General features: G+C 36.8%; 1 protein-coding gene across 1 annotated transcript in view; it reads right to left on the reverse strand.

The window, feature by feature from the left end:
* The window catches only part of Dnah11 (dynein axonemal heavy chain 11), a 310,480-nt gene that overhangs the window by 63,100 nt on the left and 221,728 nt on the right, over positions 1-25,652 (reverse strand). The window contains exons 63-65 of the mRNA XM_021728753.3: positions 24,094-24,264; positions 13,096-13,331; positions 11,789-11,911 (exon numbers count right to left, since the gene is read on the reverse strand). Coding sequence (XP_021584428.2) covers positions 11,789-11,911; positions 13,096-13,331; positions 24,094-24,264 — 530 coding nt within the window. The remainder of the gene's footprint in view (positions 1-11,788; positions 11,912-13,095; positions 13,332-24,093; positions 24,265-25,652) is intronic.

Here is a 25,652-nt window from a genome sequence, read left to right on the forward strand (position 1 = left end):
ACTGTATTTAAATACTTAGTTTGGTATCACAAAGAAATTCTGGTTCCATTGATGTTTTTGTTCAAAGATTGCTTTTCTTTGAAGAAAAAAATTCCAAGTTTCTTTACCTGCAAGCTGGGTTGGTATTTATTTTCAGATGAAGTCTAACAATTACTGGAAAGACCACTGTGAGTGTGGGAATGCACTATCTGCAAATCTTGAACGTCACACTTAAAAACAACAACAAACAAACAAACAAACAAAAAACCTGGACTGAATTTAGGAATAGAAAGGCTGTTGGTTTATTTATTCTTTTGGCAATAAAACTTTATTTTTAATTTAGAAGATAGGAGAGACTAGAATGCTAACTTCAATTATACAAGGACACAAACAAACTTACAAATGAAACTATTCTTATCCAAAGGGACATAATGAGAGGGAGAACTATATATCTCTGGAGTTGATTTTAACTTCCTAAGTTTCCAGTTCATATACAGTGTAGGATTTAACTTAACTTGTTCTATCTTTAGTCCTACCCAAGACCTAATTCAAACAGATTCACAATCAACCATCAAATCATATACCATATAGCGTCAACCCCAAGAACAGCAACATGGTAATATTTAACAAACTGGAAACTTGTTCACTCAAAGCAATTCTTCTTACTCATCTTAACATAACTTTCAGGAAAACTAATCATTTTAAAATAAATGTAAAATCTTGTCTCCTTTTTACTGTATTATTTCTATGAAAATGAAAACTGATATTAAATAGCTAATATTTCTACTGGTCAATTTTAAGTATCTTTCTAGGACATACTATTTAAAGACCATTGTTCAAAGAGCAATTATGGGAACATTAAAGACAGTTTGAAAATATCTTTTTAAAATTATGAATATTCCCAGAAACTAGTGAAATTCATCTTGAGGTAAGGTTATTGCAGTTAAGATTAAAGATTGAAAATGACTTTAATAATATTTGGGGAGATTTGCAAGATTGAAGAGAGATAGTTTTATAAAGATGCCTCATACATCAGCACTTCTCTGACATGTAAACTAGTAAATTTGCTTTGGAAAAAGTACATGTTGATAAATCTTCCCAGATATGTTTTCTGTCAATTGATACGATAAGATATTTTATTTAAAATTAGGATTGTCTGGAGTTTGGTGGATTTAATTATTTGTAATTACCCAGCTGTTGTCAGCCTCTGGCCATTTTATAACAGAGGTATCTACTGTGTGGGTCAGGTTCAACTGTATATCTTCTCAAACACAGATTTAATGTGCTATTGATGAAACCATTACTCGAACCAAATTAAAGTCTGGGCTGATGTATTGGTCCATAGGGAGCTGTCAGACATGAAAGGAGTAATTAGTATTCATTACTTCATACTCCACAACATTCCAATTATTAATGAACTTCAACTTTTGGACTACTCTGTATCTATCACAAGCATTTCTCAGACATTCATTATTAGGAAGAATAAACTAATAGTGGTTTGAAAAGGCCCCCAAAACAAACAATTGAAATAAACAAAAACACTATTAATAGTTGAAAACTTTCTGAGGGATGTGACTTTCCATCGGGTTCATGAACGTGTTGTCCCACCTGCATTTGATGAGAATGACAAAAGCAATTATTCTAGGTGAATTTATCTACTTGGCAATCTGTGTGGCTGTCCTTCCCTCTTTTTCTGCTTTTAATAGTTTCTTGACTTTTTTTTTTTTAAGAGAGAGACAGAGAGAGAGAGAGAGAGAGAGAGAGAGAGAGAGAGAGAGAGAGAGAGAGAGAGAGAGAGAGAATTTTAATATTTATTTTTTTAGTTTTAGTTTTTTTTTTGGTGGACACAACATCTTTGCATGTGGTGCTGAGGATCGAACCCTGGCCGCATGCATGCCAGGCAAGCGCGCTACCTGACTTTTTTATACAAAAGAAAACATGCTGGAATCCCCATAGGTAATTGTATAGAATAGTAGAGAAATAAAAGAGGATGCAAAATCAAAGTAAAATGTTTCTCACTGGAGATCAGAAGGATGCACTGAAAAATGTTCCAACATGTGGATTCATTTGGAATGTAATCAAGGTAAAGTCAAAATTTTTCTGTTCCTATTACTACATTGCAAATGGGTATCTCTATTAAATAAAGCATATCAACATTTTCTCATTTTCTTTTCCATCATTTTCTCCCAGTTTTCATTTATTGAATTAAAGAAAAAATGATCCCTATTTCTACCAATCTAGTCCTATTTGTTCCTTCTCTTCTCCAGTTTGCATATACACAAATTTTTTCAAGGTTTTTTTTTTTATTTTTTAAAAGAGTTAAATGGAGGAACAAGAAAGCTTTTACTTTGTTTTAAACATACATCTTGTCAGGTAAAACAATATAATTAAAGTATCAAAAAATTTTCAAAGTACTTAGATTTTTATGAACCAAACTCGCCCCCCCCCCCCGCCCCCAAACATAGTGTCCTCTCCCAGCTACTCAGAAGGCTGAGGCAGGAGGATCACAAGTTTAAGGCCAGCCTGGACAAATCAGTGAGATCCTGTCTAAAAATAAAAAATAAAAAGAGCTGGGGATGTAGCTCATTAGTAGAGCACCTCTGGGTTCAATCTCCAGTCCAGGAAGGGAAGGAGGGGATCAGAGGGACAAGATGGAAAGGAAGCAAACAAGAAGGAAAAGACAGTGTCCTCAAACTTTTCACTCAAAAATAGGAGTAGAAAAACCAAAGCAGGAGGTGGAAATGGTTCATAGGAAGAGGCAGCTAGTAGTATGAAATACAAAAATCTTTTGACTTATAAAAATAGCTGAAGAGGTCTTTTGCCTCTTTTGTTAGACTGATTCCCAAGTATTTTATTTCTTTATTTATAAATTTATTTATTTTTAAGGCTATTATGAATGGGATAGTTTTTCTAATTCCTCTTTCAGCTGATTCATCATTGGTGTATAGGAGCACAATTGACTTATGGGTGTTAAAAATTTTATATCCTGTTACTTTGCTGAATTTGTTTATAAGTTCTAGAAGTTTTATAGGCCCAACTCTCCAATATGTTGGCTTAAGAACTGGCTCCCTCAACAAGGCTCCTAAGGGCACAAGAAGTAAAATTAACAATTAGTAAATGCGATGGTATTCAACTAAAAAGCTCCTTCATAGCAAAGGAAACAACAAAAAACATGAACAGAGAGCCTACAAAATGAGAGAAAATCTTTGCCACCTGTACCTCAGATCAAGCATTAATCTCCAGGATATACAAAGAACTAAAAAAAAAAAAAAAAAAAAACCCACAAAGAAACAAATAACCCAATCAATAAATGGGCTAAGAAACTAAACAGGCACTTCACAGAATAAGAAATATGAATGGTCAATAAGTATATGAAAAATTGTTCAACATCTTTAGCAATTAGAGAAATACAAATTAAAACTACACTGAGATTCCATCTCACTTGAGTCAGAATCACAATTATCAAGAATACAAGTAACAATAAATGTTGATGAGGATGTGAGGAAAAGGGTACACTCTCATATTGTTGGTGGGACTGCAAATTGGTTCAACCACTATGGAAAGCAGTATGGAGATTCCTTAGAAAACTTGGAATGGGCCCACCATTTGACCCAGTTATCTCACTCTGGTATATACCCAAAGGATATTACAGCGACACAGCCATATCAATGTTATAGAAGCTCAATTCACAATATCTAAGCTATGGAACAATCTCGTTGCTCTTCAACAGATGAATAGATAAAGAAAATGTGATAAATATATACATAATGAAATATTACTCAACCATAAAGAATAACGAAATTATGGCATTTACCAGGACATGAATGGAACTGGAGACTATCATACTAATAAGCCAATTCCCCCAAATCAAAGGCAGAATGTCTGATATGTGTATACTAACACACAATAAATGGGGGAAGGAAGAATAGAAGTTCAGTGAATTAGACAAAGGGGAATGAAGGGAAGAAAGCGGGGATGGGAAAAGGAAAGCCAGTAGGATGAATCAGACATAATTTTCCTGTATTCATATATGAATATACAACGAGTAAACTTCATATCATGTACAACTGCAAGAATGGGATTCTAATTAGAATAAGTTATACTCCATGTATGTATGTCAAAATACACTTTACCGTCATGTATATCTAAAAATAAAAAATAAAAAGTGCTTTAGAATTTGGCTCAAGAGTGAAAGTTTCTAACTCAGTTTTCTTGAAAGACTCCAAAACTTTTATACAGCACTAATGAGCAAATGAACTTGTAAACACTTTAGAAAACATTCAACGTTAACTTTGAAAGCAGTTTATGCATATACTCTACAATCCCACTATAATAGAGCACAAACTCTTAAGAATGTTTTGCTGAGAGAGTCTGTAAATGTGTGCATGAATATTCAGCAACATTCATAGCTGCATAGCCTCTAATAGCAAAAAAGTGCAAATAACCTAAATTTTCTTTAATAAGAACTTTAAATAAATATAGTAATAGTCACACCATTGAATAATAATAAAAATTAGAAACTTGGGTATAGCTCAGTTGTAGAGCACATTCTTAGTATTTGCAAGGCTCTGGGTTCCAACCTCACCACCAAAGTGAATATGTTAAGTAAAATAAATAAATACAATAAATAGGTAGATAAGTAATAAGAAAAAAGTACTAGAGCTAAAACCAATAATATAAATTTTATAAACAATATTAAGTAAAAAAAAAATCAAGTCCCTTTAAACTATGTACAGTATGATGAAGTTTTTATAAAGTCTTAAACAAAGGTGAACAATATATTTTTTAGGAATATACACATATACAATAGAACTATTTTAAATAAGGTAATGAGGTAATGAGAAAAATTCAGAATCTTGATTACCTTTGGAAAGGAGGCAGAATAGGAAAGGAAAAGAGCACAAAAGTGGCTTAAAAATACTGATAACACACAACAACAGTGAGATTTTATATCACACCTGTCAGAATGGCAGTCATCAAGAATTCAAATAATAATAAGTGCTGGAGAGGACATGGAGAAAAAGGACAAATTTTGCACTGTTGATGGGATTGTAAACCACTATGTACAACCACTATGGAAATCAGTATGGAGGCTCCTCAAAACACTAGGCATGGAACCATCATGTGACCCAGCTATCCCACGCCTCAGTGTTTATCCTGAAGAATTAAAGTCATCACTACAGAGACACATGCATATCCATGCTTATAGCAGTACAATTCACAATAGCCAAACTATGAAACCAGCCGAGGTGTCCATCAATGGATGAATGGATAAAGAAAATGTGGTATATATACACACAGTGGAGTTTTATCTAGCCATAAAAAATATGAAATTATGTCATTTGCAGGAAAATGGATGGAACTAGAGACCATTATGTTAAGTGAAATAAGTCAAACTCAGGAGGTCAAAGGTCTTATGCTTTCTTTCATATGTGGAAGCTAGAGAGGCCAAAGGAAAGAAAAGGTGGAGGTGGATCTCATGGAAATCAAAAGGAGATCAGTAGAGGAAAGGGACCAAGGGGTGGAAGGTGAGGAGGGAGGGGGAAGTGCTGAAGGGTGACATTGGCCAACTTATACTATGTGCAGTGTGCATGTATGAATATGTGACAACAAATCTCATCATTACAGTTATAATGTAAGAATAAAAAATGTGGATAAATATCAGTAATTTGAATGCTAGATACAGGTCTATTATTATGCTTCAAAAATTTTACATATCATGTATTTTATAGAATCCATATTAAAATAATGAAATTTTAAAAGCAAAATCAAAGATCTCTACTCTTCTAGGGGTAACTTCAGACACCAGGATGACTAATTCCTTCCTTCTTCTCTCCCTTACCCTGATCTGCTGATCTGCTTCATGACTACATTCATGTGTTGTTCACACTTCTCATTTCCAAAAGACAATGTTTACCTTAAGAGCTCTGGTTTACCATCTGGTTCATACTCATAATCATCAATATATATTGGATTTATCATTGGTTAGTTATTCAAGGCAGATAACATATATTGAACACCTATGTATATTTTTAGTATGTTTATGTACCTATATGCTCTTTTGTGTTTTTTCTCACCAGATAAAAAATAAACAGAAAAACACAACTTACTCCAAATCACCAAACTACAACATAGCAGAATAAGGTTTGAACCAAGTTTTGTCTTCGTACTTCCACTTCAGTGCTAGTTAACAACTGTAAACTGATACATAAGACTCATCTAAAACCCTAAAACACTCGTGAAAATACACATATCCTTCACATTGATCATTAACCTTCTTACCTTTGTGGAATCCTGTGGAAATGATGGAAAGATACATATTTATGGAAATAATGAATTCAAAATAATGCTAGAATAAAAGAAACAGTATAAGTGGAAGAGAAAAAGTGATGAGAAATCTAATGGAAAAGTATCAACAAAAGTTAAAAACAGACAATTCATACAAGAGGTACCAAAAATAACAAATAAGCACATTCTTATTAATAATAAAATTATAAAATAAGGTAACATTATAATCCAACAAGATTAGGATTCTATTCTATTAGCTCTTGCTCATGGTGCCTCATTTCTTTGTGTGTTTTGTGATTTTTGCTTATGAGCTCATGTTCTTTGGAATTATAACTTTGGCAATCTTCTAAAGTCTGAATTTATGCCATTATTCCCATCCACACGTGTCTCAACTGAGTAACTGCAATTATTTGCTAACTGGACTCTGGATTTTCCTTTGCTTCTGTCCAATTTATTAGGCATAAATAACCCAAGGCCACTTTAAAATAAATTATTGGAATAAGGCTTTTAGGGCAATCAAATGGTAAAAATGCATTTTGAACACTCATAAAAGAAACAGTTTCTGGTTAAGAAATCACAGGGGATATCTTTTTCACCTCCCAGTGCCAAAGCAAAATTTCCTTGATATAGCACTGGGTTTTGTTTATTACTTTAAAGGAAACCTACCATTACACAGAAGGTGTGGCTTTATACAGGAATCTGTATAGAGGATGGGTAGTCTTCTAAGAGATTCTGTATAAAGCTGTAGGCCTCAGACTTATCCAAACCCTGTACACTCATGACACAGAAACCAAGGATTATCAGGTTTTAGCAGTTATCTACAGGAGAATAAGCTTTGGAGTTCTTTTTTTTCCCCCTTTTTGGCAACCCAGTAATATGTTTCAAAAGGTGTTTTAAATGCTTTAACTAATATATTTAATTTTCAAGATTCTTATATCAATCTGTCATAGTAAAAAATAAAAGTCTATATTATTATTGTTCCATTTTTTTGTTAATCATCTTTTTTAAAGCCTATATATAGTATATAACTTGTACAGAGAGAACTGTTTTTTGTTTTGTTTTGGTTTTGGTGCTAGGAATTGAACCCAGAAGCACTCAAGAACTGAGCCACATCCCCTTTTTATATTTTATTTAGAGACAGTGTCTCACTAAGTTGCTGGGGTCTCTCTCAGTTACTGAGACTGGCTTTGAACTCAAGATTCTCCTGCCTCCAGACTCCCAAGCTGCTGGGATGTCAGGCGTATGCCACAGCAACTGTCTACAGAGAACTTTTAATGAATTAAGACTATACGAGAGTGGAAAACAAAGCATACTGTAACGAGAACAACGAAAAAGGCAGGATGACATAAGACAGAATGTGCTATGTGTGGGCAGCATTAAAAATAGAAACTTTAAATTCCATGTAACACCTAACTGCTACTGATTAAATAGCAGTAAAATCTAGAATAAAGCGGACCTGGGATTTGTGGGGGAAAAAAGGTAAGTGAAGGGCTGGGGATATGGCTCAAGTGGTAGCGCGCTCGCCTGGCATGCGTGCGGCCCGGGTTCGATCCTCAGCACCACAAACAAACAAAGATGTTGTCCACCGAAAACTAAAAATAAATAAATAAATATTAAGATTCTCTCTCTCTCTCTCTCTCTCTCTCTCTCTTTAAAAAAAAAAAGGTAAGTGAAAAAGCACACCACGGGAGGGAGGGGAGATGATCTGGGTGAAGAAGCAGTGAAACACAGGTGCGTGGAAGGAAATGCAGAAGTAACAGATAGGTGGGCATCTTCAGTGCAATTCAGTGCAACTGGCTAAAGAGGATTCTTAGTGAGTTCAGGCACGGGGCAGGGATGATAGAAGAGGTGTTATTTTAGCCATGCTCTGGGTTGGTGACAAGTGAGCAGGGAAAGGCAGCAAAGTGACTGCTCCATCAGTATGAGCACATGAAAGGCCTGGACAGGTGTGGACATAAACATGGATTTCAAAACATGGATGGGAAGATGAACAAGATTCAGGAGGAAAATGAATCAAAGAAGTAGAGGATTGAGTGTTAATTTGGCAAGAGGCACTCACTGAAAGTCTACTGAAAGATGGCAGTGGCCCATTGACTTGGATGAGCTGGCTGAGAAACCAAGTCTCCACGTAACTACATTTCGTACAGTCAAGGGGCATCCCAACAGACATTAGCTAAGCTCTCTCAGCCCGGGTGTCTCACTGGAAGCAAGGGTGCACTTTGCTCTTTTGAGTGTATACAATCTCTCTGGACAATCGCACCCACCTATTCCTTCTGCAACCTCCAGTACAGTGCCTGACATACGGTAGTACTCAGAGAAGGTTCCTTCAATGATTAACAGGATATGTAAGAACTCCGCTCACAACCAGAGTCTCTAAGAAATTAAAATCATCTGCCCAAGAGGGAGTGAGAGAAACTGAAGATATGAAGTCAAAATTCACTTTCAGACAAGTGGTTGTTCCTACATGTAAAAGTTGAGTAGCCAGGCTTGTTACCCACTGCCTACCTACTTCTCTATGTGGCTGTCCCCAGTCTACTTGTTCAGCTAAGATATCCTTCGTAAGCTCTGGACTCACATATCCAACTGCTTAGACTTTTCTTTGAGAATATGTGTTTTTTTTTTTTTAAGTACATTTGTCCAGTAAGAGAACTCACTGCCTCTATTTCCACACTTACTCCTATTTGTATGGCATCTCTCTGTAAATCATATCATCATCTACTTGCTTAAAGGCTGGAAATCACCCATGATTCTTCCCCACCCCCGTTTCCAATAATAACAAATAACCAAGAGTTGACATTAACTCTGGTTGGTCCTCCTATCTCCATCTCATTGCCACTGCCCTTGGTTAGGCTCTGATTATGTCTCAGCTGAGTAACTGTAATTACTTACTAGCTGGACTCTGGCTTTAGGTCCAGGCTCCTTCTGTTAATACTTCACATTGCTAACTATGTGACCTTCACAAATGCAATTCTGGTCACGTCACTTCTAGTGTGCTCAGGAATCTTCATTAGTTTCTCCAATCTTCATTCTTCCCCTCAGGGTTCTCAACGAAAATATGGAGAGTTCAGAGAGAGGCACTGTTCTTCAGTGGAAAACAACCGATTTTGTCAATTACTGTAACTGATAGGGACTGGCCCCTTGAATGGGTTTGGGTGCAGGAAAAAATTATCCACCTACAGGAAAAGGCCAACCTTTGGGTCAAAAAAGAAGTCCACTTTAGGGGCCCTGCTTACGTCTCCAGTATCTTCTCACCCAGTCCCTGCTACTTTATTACTCCCAAACACAGACTCTCCATCCTACTAAATTTCATTTGCTGTTCTTCAGAACTGTTGGCTGTTTCATCTGTTTGGCTATTTGGCATCAGGGTTCTCCATATACCTGAAAAATGCCCGCTGGTCTTTCGAGACTTGCCTTAGATATAACAGTAATCAAATGTACAATTTTTCATAGAGACTTTTCAAGTCTCCATTGGGAGCTCATGCCTCTCTGCCACATGAACTTCTATCATCATGCCAATGGCACCGCACTTCTTGTATTTACAGGTTTGCCTACAACCAAGGAAGTGTGGCTTCCTAAGGGGAGAATCTGTACATGATCACATTTTGAATCTGCAACCTCCAGTACAGTGCCTGACAAATAACAGTACTCAGAGAAGTTTCATTCAATAACTCACAGTATATATAAGGACTGCACTCACTACTTGAGTCTCTAAGTAAAAAAATTAAAATCATCTGCCCAAGAGGGAAGTAGGAAAAACTAGAGAAATAAGGTTAAAATTTACTTTCAAGCAAGCGGTTGTTCTTACATGTGAGAGTTGAGTAGTCAGGCTTGTTAAAGTAGAAACTTCATACAATAGTTATCATTTGTTATATTCTTACAGAGCATCTTAAATTTTCGTTCCCTTAAAAAAAAAATCTGGAATGGTGAGATCAGTTCTAGAAGGTCCTAGAGAGAGTGCACATTCAGTAACAGTATTATTTTGGAATAAATTGTGCTGAACTGACATTTTATGGTAAAGACTTGTTGCTCCTTGTAAACTCTTTAAGAGTCTCTGGAATCAAAGGTCTCTGGAATCCTCACTGATACTTAATTACATTCATACTGAGACAAAATCATGACATTTTGGAAATTTCAAATATATTTGTGAGGGAGAATCATAACATTTCCCACACCTAAATTGTGCCATTGGAAGCTGAAGTGAAGACTCAGAGAATATGTTATTTCCCAGACAAAAATTTAAGTTCTTCATAATAGAGTTAGCGCCTTAATAACATGGATTTCACGTTAGTGACATTCAAGATTTTACACTTTATTTTTAACACATCAGACACAGCTCCAATTATATTAATGTTAAAAGTTACAGTTTGTCAAGTGGCTTATTAGATTGTTCTCAATGCATATCTGGGTAAATTTTGGTTTATTAAACAATTACAAGTTGTCAGTCACTCTAAATGGATCAACTTGTTGAGTTGTATAATAAATAACCCACTAACAGGGTAGAGAATAAGAAGTTAGTCGCCCCTAAGTGGGCCCATTTCCACTTTAAGTTGACAGGAATAAGCTAGGGATAAAAAAGGAGACAGATACCTTAGAGACAGAGAGTGGGTGTTAAAGAATGAGTTTGGGGAAGTTTTAAAATTATACCTCTGTGAAAGAAAAACAAAACAAAGGAAAAAAACAGTAGGGAATTCATTGAAGTAAATTTAGTGACTGTTGATTTCTTGACTGAAGAGGCACCAGGAGCCTTTGGAATGCGGGTCTCCTCTGGGCCCACTTTGGCTTGATTAGAGACTAATTGCTGCATCTGACCTTTCACCCACTTATAGAAAAGTGACACAATGACTTCTTGGAAATGTCTCCAATGCCCCTGGGAGAATGTTCTAGAATGTTTAGCATCCTGGGGGAATGGCAGCTTACTGCCTTATGTAGCTCACTGAGTGAGGTAGGGTTATTGATAACTCATCACAGCTAGTAAGGGGGATGATGCTGGGATCCAGTTACAAATGCATTTTTTGAATGGCTATATTTTGGAAGTATATTAGGATAAAACAGAATTTGGACAGTAAACCCATCATTTCATGGATACTACTACTAGGGACAGGCTAGTTTAAAGAAACAGTGATGACTGAAATCCTATTTAAAGAAAAATATTAAGTAAGTAAGAGTACAAGTGATATGGGGCAGATACTAAGCAAACATACTCAAGTTGTTTTCCAAATTATTGAAGCTGAAGAAACACGAAACTAAAAAACAGGCAACTGTTCCCAGATCAGTGACAGTAGTTTTTTGATCTCCAAGTCAGGAATTGGGTAAAAAGAATCTAACTCCATCTAATACACAGTCTGGTAGAGTGTGAGATGTATTGAGGTTGGTTTGGTCTTGGAATGTAGGTGCCAGGGAATGGAAACTCAGAAACATCACCGAGAACAACCCAGTAGATTGTGCCTGACTATAAGGCTAAGAAACAGATGCATCAAGCTCATAAGCACAAGTTACGTCTTAAAAATTCAATAATACTTACTTTCCTTTTTTAATCGTGTTCCTGCCAAGCAGCGGGTCAAGGACTGGATCTATTGTTTCCTCAAGGTTTTCCACTAAGATGATGTCACCAAAGGCCAATGCAGTCTCAATGGCATTCAAAAACCTTACAATTCGATCAGGATTGAGATGATAAAATGTAAATAAGCACAGGGAAATTGTCCAAAAGCATTTCTATGATTATTTAAGGTAGATATTTTAATTGGGACAAACCAACTTTGAGAAATCTGTTATAAAGTAGTATTCTTCTCAAACTATATTATACAAAAAACAGAGATCAGATTTTGAAATAAATTTTATAGTCCTATTTTTCCAAGTGTAAATTTGTTGCCTTTCACTTAATCAATGGCTAAAAAAAGTATAAATGACCCAAATATTGTAAATTTGAATTCCTTGGATGGGTCCCTTTTTTTAAAAGGGACCCCATCCAAGGACATTCAAATCTTACCAATATTCTGAGGTCATCTTATACTTTATTTTCAGCCATACATAATGGTAAACTATTGTTTCCTCTCATTTCCATTCTCCCAGAAAAGGCTCCTGACCCCTCATATGATTCTCTCCATATATTCAGATAAGCAAGGAACATATTTAACTGTACAACTATAAAAATTTTCGTTGTTTCACTTTGTATGTGAAAAGATGATGGTAGAGGTTAAAGGAAATATTAGTAAGTCAAAAAGTACAACCCCCCCCCAAATAATAATTTATTCAACATTAACTGAAGACTAACTATGGATAAGACAGCATTCTCCTTATCAGACAGTATAGCCATGAGGCTCCAGTGGCAGAATGTCTTAGAGCAGGTTTAGTTCTCAAGTGAATAATGAAACTAAGAAGTAAGGAATCCGATGTTGGGACTGTGTATGATCCTACTAGGGGCAAAGGAATATATTTAGGACTATAATTCTAAATATCATTCTACAGGTGTAGTTGGCAATTTTTGTCTTACCGTATGCTATATACCAAACACTCTAGAGAGAAGGAATATAATACATGTTTTCATTTTTACCCTTAAGACGCTTATATATTTTTCCTCTTAAATATGATGCTCGTTCCAACTTTCAATCTGATTTTTCTTCAAGTAACTGAATGCTGCCTCTCATAATGTCTTTTCAACAGAGGTACTTTACAAGACCATGAGCAGGCAAATAAATAGTATTTAAAAATACTACTTCAAATAGTATTTCAAATTGGTAGAGAGGTCTAATAAACGCCAAAACTTTATAATAAGCAGAACTACTATGTAACATTTAAACACAAAGCCAATCCCCTTCAGAAATCACCTACCCTTTCTGGCCTAAATGTGTGACTTTCAGGTCAGCTCCATACTTATTCTTTATCCATTTAATTCCCTGCTGCTGGGGATCTATCATCAGGGGCCAGCGCTCACAGTGTGTTAGGATGGTGGCGTTTTCGGTTGACATTCTGTCATTGGGCAGTCCTTCATTATTCCATGCAGCAATTGTAGCATCATCCGTCAACATGGCAATCACGTCCAGGCCTTCCGTTATCGGGATGGAAACCTTTAGAATCAAAATTGTGTGCAGTCAGGCAGCCATGTGGTGGAGGAAGATGACTCAGTATGACAGACAAGAACACAGATTCCAACCTGGAGAAAGTGACTCCAAGGGAACACATGCAAATTAACTGTGGACTCTAAGAATCCAAATGCAATCTTAACAAGAAATTCAATTTGATCTAATCAACCCAGTATTTACCTCTCAGAAACCTGTGAACTATGCGTTTATTAAATGGTTTATTAACTGCATCTACTTGTCTTCTACTGAAAGGGACTTTGCCCTACACATACACCTGTAGCTATTTTAACAAGAAGGAATTCAGACGCTAAGAAGCATGGTAGAATATCAGAGATTTATTTCCCATGGAGCAATCTCCCCGCATAAGCAATGCTTAAATACAGTATCTTATTCAGGTATTTCATCTTTTTCTGCAAGCCAACATTACACAAATGATTTCTCTTTTAAATTTCCTTTGGTCATCAGTTCTCAAACATTTACTAAGTGCCTTTTGGATCTGCGAGACACTGTCTGGAGTCAACAAAATAAGATGAATAAAGAGCCGGCACCATGGCTTGGTAGTTGAAAACATTTCTCCATGAATGAATGAATTCCTTTACACGATTGTGTGTGTGTGTGTGTGTGTGTGTGTGTGTGTGTTGTAAAGTATGATCCTCATTCTTTAAAACAGATTTCTTCATCCCCCTTCTATCTTCCTAATCTCTTCCTCTCCACTCTTTCTATTTTCCTTTCTCCTTCTCTTCCTTCACAAAAATGAGCAAGAAGAATAAGGCACCAGCCACCCTCATGGTGTGGTAGGGGGGGGCTAACATGGAAACATGCCTCCATGCAATGGGAGCCCTGCTCATGGTAGGTAGGGGAGGCCATAGGAGTTTGGCTCATTGGTTGGTCACAGAGCTTGAGCAAATAAAATGCTGAAAGGACCCCCCACAGTAAAGCTGGGACACAATGTTATTGTATCAATATAGGAAAAAAGAGTACAATATTCCAGTGTCCCTGAATATGAATGAATCAGGGCTGGGATATAGCTCAATGGTAGAGATCATGCTTGGCATATGAAAAGCCCTGAGTTCCATTCCCAGCATTGCCCCCCCCCCAAAAAAAATCTCCTAGTGATATGAATAAGTCTTGCTGTCTGGCCTATATGTAATTTCCTTAAAGACACAAACAATTTAGCTTCTTTTAGAATAAGCATCCTCCCATTAGCAATAGACACATGGTTTTTATTTCAACCCTCTATGCCGGGTTTCTGTTTTCACAACTAAAAGGCTCAAGGGTCACTCCAGGAAAACTGGGCTGTGCAAAATAATCACACAAGAGACACAAATACCTTTATGTTTGGGGTCGCTGTGACGGCTCCTCTGACCTTAAGGGTCTGCAGGAAGAGAGAGAAAGAGAGCACACGCTGACCCCTTTTATTGAGGAGAAGCTATTAAAATGAGGCAAGGGGTCAGGTTTCAGGGGGTTGAGTCTATCTTCGTGATGTCCACTGTCAGCAGGTTGACTGACACCTGAGTAGGCCACAACCAAGGGCACAGTAAGAGAAGGGGACACATACAAGGTACTTCCCTGGAAGATTCTATCCTAAACAGGGCAAGGGGTTATATTACAAAGGAACAGGTGAGCATAGCTTCACCCATGGGGCTGTAGCAAGACACACCCATGCACGAGACACCGACCCTTGAACCCCAGAAGGGTGGGGAAGGCTCTGCCACATTTCTGTGACTGAGCGCCTCAGCACCTAGCCGGAGAGTGTGACTCAGTAACGTGTAAGGTTGGTCTCTCACATCTCTGCTTAATTCAACTTAAAACAATAGGTAGCTTTGAATAACTTTGGCTTCTAAAGATAAAAGGAGTAGCAGAGGTGGGCACCTATGGAGCTTGTACTCAAAGTCAATAGCTTGGATTGCTTTAGCATCTACTCTATGCAAAAGAGAGTGCAGGAAATCACAGAGCATACCATAGCCAGCACCTCTGTTTTTTTTTTTTGTTTTTTTTTTTTGGTCATTTCAGTCTACTAGGGGAAATAAAGCCCATTCCAGTATAAAAGGAGGTGACTCACATTTAAGGAATATCATAAATATTGTAACTACTGTGATAAAGTTTTAGAAAAAAATTAAGACATTTTCTTTTGTAGTATTGGTATGGAAATATTTTTCATCAAAATATTTTAAATTGTTACAATATAGGTATAACTGATATACTTAGAATATTATTAATATAGAAATAGTACTGTATACTGAATGTATGTATTTCTGAGGATGTGGTAAGGAGAATTGACTCTTCTTTTATAAAATAGTTCCTTCCAAGGTTACCTTAAATATGTCAAGAAGCCATCAATAAATGTCATGCTTGGTTTACAGATTTATAAATCACACAAAAACCAAGTAGCAAGTGACGATGGCATTTTGCAAACTATTAGAATCCCTTAGAGACCCAAGCCGAACTGACAAGCCAAAGACAGAAAGGAGACAGTTACCTACAGGCAAGTACAATTCTAGAAATTGTCCTACATGCTGAGAAGATGATGATTTGCCTCTTTGGGGGATATAACCAGGGAAAATTAATTTTAAATATTAACATTAATAAATAATTTTAGCTCCTATGGCCCCCCAGGTACACTTTCCTACAATAAGATTGTCTTATTTTACTGCCACTGATCTAGAAGTAGAAGATAAGCAGCTCAGAAATGGCAACTTGATTCCATGAAGATACACATTTGTTACATTTTATGCAGCACGTTCTTTCAGAAGTCTTTCTTTTGTTCATTTTTTTTGAGTACTGAGGATTGAACCCTGGGCCTCATAAACGCTGGGCAAGCACTCTACCACTGAGCTACATTCCCAGCCCTTCCCACTTTGACACAGGGTCCTGCTAAGCTGTCTAGACTGGTCTTGAACTTGTGATCTCCCTACCTCTTCCTTCTGAACTTGTCTTTGAACTTGTGATCCCCCTACCTCAGCCTCCTGAACAGCTGGGATTACAGGCATGTGCCACTGTGCCTGACTCTTCCAAGTGTCTTAGAACAATCTCTTCTAAAGAAATGTCATTTATATAATTTGGAGTAGTTTTCTTCACTTGGTTTAGTTATGCTCAGAGTGGGCACATTTTTGGGGTCTCAGTCTGCATGGTGCATTGGTACTCCAGGGAAAAGAGAGAGCACTGTGATGACTGAAAACTGACAAGGGGCTCCCAGGGGAATTGTGAAGTCACAGTAAAATACAAGCTTGTCACAGCTAAAGTGAATATAGGTTTAGCATATACCATCTAAAAATCATAATTTTGCTTTGTTTGCATGTTTAAAATGTTTTGATAATTTGGATAAGTCAATCCATTTCGTTGTTTTTATTTTTATAATCTCTTCAGAGCAAAATTTTGTTTTCACAGAATCCCATATTTGGAATTTTAAGTAAATGAGAAAATACAAATCAATTAATATGAAACCTTCCAGAAACACTTATAGTAATAAAGGTTTTACCAACAATTAAAGAGAATTTTAAAGCTAAATTTGGAAGCAAATTTCTAGCATAAACAATGTAAATAGACTGGTAGCATTCATCATTTCATACTGACGATACATGCCCCAAAGTAAGCAATAGAGCAGTAAAAAGACAGCGTGATATTCAATTGTTTCCATGTCCCAAGTGAATTTTCCTAATAATTTTGAAAAGCAAGAGAATAATTTATTAGAGACTGTTAATGCAGAGAGAACCACTGTTAATTTGAAATGGTCACAAGGGTGACCTGAGCAAATACCAAAGAACTCAAGCTTAGAGAAGGTGAGACTAGAAAAAAAAAAAAAAAAGAAATAAAAAACCGACAGTTTTGAAACTTACAATGTACCAAGAACTGGGCAAAATCTGCAGAATGCCCATTTACGGTGTGGTAGCAACCTTAAACTTAAAGGGTAAAAAAAAAGCAATCTCTTTTTAGAAATCTTCAATATAAAAATAATGTTAAACTACAGATACAGGAAATACATTAGTCACAATAGTATTTTTCTATGAAAATGATTAATTGTGGGATGCCTTTAGTAATGAGCTTTCCTAAAACACTGGATTTTATTTAAATTGCAAACATTCCACCGGTGTGTACTTATATTATGAAAACAGCTAGTGTGAACACTGAGGCATAATCACTGATGTGGAACAGTAATATACAGAGTGAGTTAGGTTATTTAAATGTACACCAGAAACAGCTGGATAAGTACCCTAAGAACCCATTTAATCAATTGAGATGACACTATTATACAGAAAACAGGGATTTGAAAGTCATGAAGTCTAATTTCTCGTTCTCTATGACTGGAGTCAAGTTAATTAAACTTCCCATGTCTCAGTTTTCTCATTTATAAAAGGAGTATCTTAAATGAGATGATTTCAAATATTACAAATCTGTGATTTCACTTTGCTTGTAGGCTTGAGTTTTCAAACTTAGGGTAAATTATTTATTTATACATCAATTTATTTATTTATTTATACATTTATTTATTTATTTATTTATACATCGATTGATTTATTTATACATCTATTTATTGATCTATTTATACATCTACTGATTGATTGATTATACCAGGGCTTGAACCAAGCAGGGGTTAACCACTGAAGCACATCCCCAGCCCTTCTTTTATTTTTTATTTTGAGACAAGAGTCTCACTAAGTTACTTGGGGCCTCACTAAGTTGCTGAGGCTGTCTTTGAACTTGAGACCATTTTGCCTCAGCCTGCCAATCTACCGAGATTACAAGCATGTGCCACTGTGCCTAGCTTGTTTTTAATTGGAGCTTTGAGGATATACATAGAGGTGGAATTCACTGTGGTATGTTTATACATGCACATAGCATAATTTCGTCATATGAATTCATTTCCTTCCCTTTCTCATCCCTCTTACCTCCCCTCAGTCGTCTTCTATTCCTCTAACCTTATGATATCTGATCCCTGCCCCTTTCCCCCCTTACTTTGCTTTAGCTTCTGTATATAAGAGAAAACATTGGATAAGAGTAAATTATTTTTATGCCTGTGTACGAAATGCTAAAATTGTAATCTGAAAGCAGTCTTGAACAATCCTCAGGGGAGAAAGACAGGCAAGACGGCTGAACAGAGGCACCCAACACTCACTTGCTCTTACACAAAGAATCAAGGCAACAGATGTACAACTGCATAGTGAGGCGAGTGACGATGACAGAAGACTGAAATTTAAAGGTAGAGAAATGTAAACCTTGTAGAATTGAGAGACCTGGGACAGCAGCATAATAAGAGAAAAAATATTCCAGAAACTGCTGTCCTACCTCCATCGCTAGGGAGCGGGGTTTTCCTCTGCTATCAGGGCAGAGGCTGGCAATCCTCACAGTTGGAAAGTTTTAGGGCCCTTGTTAGTTTATAGCCTAAATAGATAATGAAGACAGAAATCTTCACAGTAGTCTGGCTTTGGGGGAAAAAGAATTTACTTCATTTCCTAGTGACCCTTCTGGGTGATGTAGCCAGGAGCTATCTTTGAGTTTGGACAGCTTTAAGGGTCAGAAACCCTTGCATATTCCCATCTTGGGGGCATTCTACTGTGATGCCTCAGGGGTGATTGTCTCACAATCCAGTTTTGGCTTGGTATTATAACTGTGATGCAAACCTGCTGAGTGTGGGGAACAGGTGTTGTGATGTGGAAGAGAGTGGAGGGTGCCATTCCCAGCAACCAGGGGATCTGGAAGCCTGCCCTCTGAAACCTGGGGCATGGCCAGTCACCTGTGGTTTTGCATGGGTACCAGGACTAAGCACGGTTGCCCACATGGTTCCTGCCACTCTTCTCCCAGGGCTGTGTGTGGGTGTTTGTCACTAACAAGGCAGAGAAAGAACTGGGTTCCGCTGCTCCTCCTCCCACAGAGGACTGTTGGGACAGTTTTGAGCACTAAGACACAACATTAGCTGTAGTCTTGTCCCCATAAGACACATTAACCTAAGGTCAGAGAAACTTTGCATAGGAGGGGCCCACTTCTAGTTTCCCGTGCTCCTACAGGATCTCAGCTGAGAGGAATCATGCTTGGATCCAGCTGTGATTCAGTGAAGCTCAATCCTGATGTGTGCTACAATGAAAAGAATGGGGTAGGCAGAGAAAAGCCCATGGGCTATGTGAGCATAGCTGTGGGTGGGGGGCTGAGGTCCTGCTCCTGGATAGTCACACCCATAGTGGCAACAGGTATAAATGACCTAACTTTTCCTACCTCTCACCTACATGTGTCCCCTGCATTGGCCCTCACACTTGCATGATCACACACTGTTGACAAGACTGTGTGAGTGCCATAAAGTGGGTGCTGTGAATCCTTCTCCAACTCTCTCTGAAAAGCACCTGGACCCACACAAATGTCTAATCAGACAGAAAGTGCTTAGGTACCTCACCAACACTGCAACAGCCAATACCAGAGAGTCATTCAATTATTAGAGCTGGTATCAGCTGTATGTAACAAAATCCCCATCAATTTTTAGGGGCTACTCTCCCTGGAGAAGTGGCCACACAATATTCAACCCGTACATTTTGCTGTCAATACCACATTTGTTTGAACTGCTAGAGTGTCCTCACTCCTGTATGACCCAGAGAGATAATGGGTCTCTCTAACATGGTGTGCACTATGCCTAAACTTGCTAATTGTAGCCAAAGAAGCTACTGAGAGATTACATAGTGGTCCAGCTGGAAATAAATTCTATTGCAAAATAAACCTATACCTCAGGACACATTTTTAGGATAAAGCTGCTTAATTAAGACCATTCCATATCACAAATCTCACCAGATGCACAAATCTCAACATAGGAATGCAAGAAATACTTTAAAACACCATAATAAGACACTTTCTAGAATTCATAATTCTCTGGTAATGGATTCCAAAGATATTGAAGTGGATGAAATACTTGCTAAAGAATTCAAAATAATGATTTAAAAATATAAGTGAACATCAGAATATAAATAAATTATTAAATTAAATTGGGAAAATTGTGCAGGATATGAATGAAAAAGTTCAACAAAAAGAGATTCTGAAAAAGAACCAGCCAGAAATCTTGGAAATAAAGAGCTGTATAAGTCAGATAAAGAGTTCAATTGAAAGACTCAATAACAGACTAGGTCAGTGGAAGAAAGACTAGACATAGAAGAGTTTCAAGAAGAGCTTGAAGACATGCCTATTGAAATATCATCTTCAGACAGAAATTTAAAAAACCATGAAAGGAGTATGCAAAGTCTTTAGGACACCACTAAAAGATCAATGTCTGCATCATCAGTATACTTAAAGGGGAAGAAATAAAAGGTAAAGGTACGGAAACCTGTACTGTGAAATAATAGCAGAAAACTTCCCTCATTGTGGTAAGACATGGACATCCAAGTGCAGGAAACCTATAGGACCCAAGTAGACATGACCAGAAAAGATTCTCACCGTGATCTATTATAGTCAAACTGTCATAAGTACAGGGCAAAGAATTTTAAAATCTTCACTAAGTCACATTTAAGGGCAACCTCAGTTGTCTAACAGCAGGTTTCTCAGAGAAACCCTACAGGCCAGTAAGGCATGTATTTCAATCCTGAAAATAAATAGTTGCAAGGCTATCCATTAGAAATGAAATGGAAATAAAGACTTTCCAAGATAAGCAAAAATTAAGGGAACCCATGATTACCAGACCAGCCTTACGAAAGATGATTAAGGGAGTCCTACACCCAGAAGTAGAAGAAAGGTCACTACAATTGCAATATCAAATTAAAGTGCAAGTCCCACTAGAAGGGTAGATACACAAATGAGATATCGAAAAGAATCAGATACTATCAATACAGTAAACCATTCAGACCATAATGATGAATAAAAGAGGAAGAAAGGAAAAAAGAACTTTCAAAACAACCAGAAGAATCAAAAAATGACAGGCACAAGTCCGTAACTTTCATTAATTATTCTGAAAGCAGAATACGTGGACTTGATTATCCATTAAAAGACAGACTGGCTGGATAGATTGAAAAACAAGCCCCGACAATATGCTGCCTAAAATATAATTACCTTATCAGTAAGGAGACACAAAGACTGAAAGTGAAAGAATGGAAAATTATATTCCAAGAAGAGGGATTCTGAAAACGAGGAGTAGCTATACTTAAATGTGACAAAAAAGACTTTAAGACAAAAATCAGTGAGAAGAGACAAAGAAGGTCACTAATATAATGATCAAGGGATCAATTCATCAAGAAGATATAAAAATTATAAATCTGTATGCACATAATGTCAGAGCACTCATTTTTATAAAACAAATACTATCAGACCTAAAGGAAGAGAAAAACTTCAATACAGTAATAGTGGGGGATTTCAATACACACTCCCACCAATGGATAGATACTCCAGACCAAAAAAATCCAGCAAAGAAACATCTGAGTTAAACAACACTATAGATCAAATTGACTTGACAGACATTTACAGGAGCTAGGGACCAACCCAGGGCCTTTATGCATAGTAGGCAAGTATTCTACCACTGAGTCCCCAGGGCCTAATACATGTTTATAAAACATTCCTTTCAACAGCTGCAAAATACACATTCTTTCTTTTCATGAGTGCATACAATTTTCTCGAAACAAACCATATACTGAGCTACAAAATAAGTCGTAACAAATTTAAAAAATTGGAACCATATATCTTTTTGGATCACAATGGATTGAAACTAGAAATAAGCATCGAGAGAAACTTTAGAAATCATACAAACACAGGGCAGGGGATATAGCTCAGTTGGCAGAATGCTTGAATCGTATACACAAGGCCTTGGGTTCAATCCCCAACACCACACACACACAAAAAAACTATACAAACATATAAATGAACAACACACTTTTGAATGAATAGTGGGATATTGAAGAAATCAGAAGAGAAATTTAAAGACTTCTTGAAACAAATGAAAATTGAACATTTCAAAAGTTGTAGGATTCAATAAAACCAGTACTAAGAGAGAAGATTGGGGAAATGAGTGACTATCTCAAAAAAAAAAAAAAAAGAGTGATCAAATAAACAACCTAATGGTATTATATCTCAATGTCTTAAAAAGAACAAACCAAATCCCAAATTAATAGAAGGAAAGAAATGATAAAGATCAGAGGAGAAATAGAAGAGTATCAAAGAACAATTATAAAGGATGAATGAAACAGTTGGCTCTTTGAAAAGATTGAGAAACCTTTAGCTAGAGAGGGGGTGGATATGGAGAGAGAGGGAATGAACTGGAGAGAGAAAGAGAATGAACTGCACGTGGCTACATGCCAGAAGATTGAAACTGAACTCGTTTTCTGACACTTCAAAAATCAACTTGAAATGGATCGAAGACCTTAATGTAACACCTGAAACTCTGAAACCACCACAGAAAATGTAAGGGGAAAGAGTTCAAGATAGTAGTATAAGCAATGATTTTCTGGATAAGACTCAAAGTTCAGGAGAAAAAAGTAAAAATTGACAAAATGGATAAGATCAAACTAAAAAGATTCTGCAGAGCCAGGGAAACAATCAACAGAGCTGAAGATATTAACTACAGAATTGGAGAAAACATTTGTTGGCTAATCATTTGACAGAGGGTTATATACCCAGAATTTTTAAAGGAATAAATAACAAACAAACAAAAAACCATAACAAGTAATCCATTTTAAAAGTGGGCAAAAGATCTGAATAGATGCTTCTTAAAAGATATACAAACGGCCAAGAAATATTTTTTAAAATGCTCAGTATCATTATCCAGAGAAATGCAAATCAAAACTATTGAGATCCCATCTCACCCCAGTTAGAATGGCTACTATAAACGACACCAACAATGACAAATATTGGTGAGGATGTGGAGTAAAATAACCCTTATATCCTGGTGGTGGGAATGTAAATTAATATGGACACTATGGAAAATAGTATGGGGGTTCCTCAAAAAACTAGAAATGTAACTACTATAAGATCCAGTTATCCCACTCTTAGGTATATGTTAGAAGGAAATGAAGTCAACATACAAGACAGACACCTGCATACCCATGCTTATTGCAGCACTATTCACAATAGCAAAGATATGGAGTCAGTTAATGCTCATCAGCACATGAGAGGATGAAGAAAATATGGTGTATATATATATACATACAATGGAGTACTATTCAGCTATAAAGAATAATGAAATCCTGTCATTTGCAGGCAAATGGATGAAACTTGAGAGCAACATGTTAAGCAAAATAAGCCAAACACAGAAAGACAGATATCTCATGGCCTCCGTTGTGTAGAAACTAAACAACAAAAGCTCTTCCAAAACAAGAGATAAAAGTAGAAAAGAGATTACTATTGCATAGGGACTGGAAAGGGTGCTGAGGCAAAGAAGGATCGGGGTTAGAAGGGTGATGTATGCATGTACATAGGAAAATATCACAACGAATCCCATTAATCAGTTCAGTATGTGATAATAGTTATAATAAAAGCAAATCCTTAACAAATAACCCATATCAGTAAGAAATCAAAATTTTGTGCCATTCAGGAATATAATCCAAATTCGATTTCTATCATTCTTGTTAAATGTACTTTTCTAACCATAACTCTGTATAATTACTTTTCTCCTATCTGTGAAAATCACTGTTAAAAACAGAAGCTGTGCAACATACCAGGAACATCTTCACAGGAGAACTCTGTCAGTTACCATAAGAGGGGTAACAAAAGTTCCTAGCATATGTTTTTTTCTTACTACTTGAATTTCCATATGATGCTTCCGAAGGGTGACAAGATAAAGAGCTCAACTCACCTTCTGTTGAAGAAATGGAACCCACTTGCAGTGCACCAGTTCTTGACGATACTGTTTGGTGAAGGGCCCAACATAAGACACAAATGCTGCTGTAAGGAGGACGTCTCCACACAGTGTCTTCTCTTGAGCTTCAAAGGACTTAATATTCTGACCCCAGCGAATCTTCTCTGACTGAACAATAAAAATCATTCACATGTAATTGCAGTGAGAGCATCAACTCAACAAATACTTAATGCAGTTATCTTATAGTACAGTTTAAGACTACGGCACTCTGTACCATCTCCAGAACATAAACAGTTAGCATGATTGCAGAAGCTGTCATGTGCTTTAAGCCCATCATTACCAAATAGTTCTATTCTCTTCAGTTGACTTTAGTACCATGTGACATTAGTTGTTTTATATCTCCTTTAGCACGAGTTGGATGCCCTGCTCTTTAATCATGATTGGGGTTCTTCTTGACAGGAAGACAGTTACTTCTCTTTTTGAGCATAGAGGGCCAAAAGCTATGGCTAAGAATGAGTGATGTTAGGATTGTGGATGTCGGTGTAGCTGTTCTCCATTCTTTGCACTTTTCAGCAATAACACTACACGGACCTAGATGTATCCTTTCTCCATTAACAAATAAGCTCAGTGGACTGATTATAGACAAAGAAAATGACAAATATCATTCATGTTAACTAATTAAAACATGAAGCTTAAATAGCCATCTATCTCAAATTCTATTAAAGAATTATGCCAGTAGTTACTAAAGGTTATTTTTCTAATATAATCATTAAATCAGTGGAGGAAGCTATGACCTATGTAAAAAGACGGAAATCAGGACTTCACTAACCTTGAAGACAGTACCCTCAAAGAATACTGAAGTCCTTATATCTAGAGGGTTGGTCATTTAAGATCTGATTTACAGGTTAAGTATGTGGAGCCCTTAATATTGGATTTGAATAAAACTGAAATAAATGTGTATGGATCGCCTGAACTGCAGGATAGTTCACTAATTCACTTTATATCAAGGCGTGCTAAAAATTAGTATAATATTCTAGCAACATGGAAATTAATGGAATCTGAAAAAAAAAATCAGCAATTTGCCAGTATAAGCAAAACAGGAACTTGAAGGATTGTGCTTTTCTCGTGGAAGAGGAAAGTCCACAGAACCCCAAAATGATGTACGTCAGAACAGATTGAAATGTCAGTTTCCTGAAAGACATCCTGATACCTAGGATGCTGGGGTAATGAGATCAGAATGTGAAATGGGTATCGAAGCTGTTTGAAGGTGTCACCTTGCTTTCCTTGATAGAGATCACCCCAAGTTTGCTGTATAATTAAATGCTGAGGAACTCCAGCTCTCTGGTCCTCTTTTTAGAATTTATCACTTTTTCCACCATAGACAACATGCCCATTAATTTTTCCAGAGAAATCTCTCATTTGCCTACCCTCCATCTTTGTTGTCTTTGGTTTGTAAATGATAAACAATAAAGTGCACCCACCTCATTCTCCACAACAGCTTTGAAATTTGAAGATTTACTAAACATAGACTTATTGGCTATTGAAATCGTCGATAA

This window comes from Ictidomys tridecemlineatus, chromosome 2, assembly GCF_052094955.1.
Source record: "Ictidomys tridecemlineatus isolate mIctTri1 chromosome 2, mIctTri1.hap1, whole genome shotgun sequence".
Lineage (NCBI taxonomy): Eukaryota > Metazoa > Chordata > Mammalia > Rodentia > Sciuridae > Ictidomys > Ictidomys tridecemlineatus.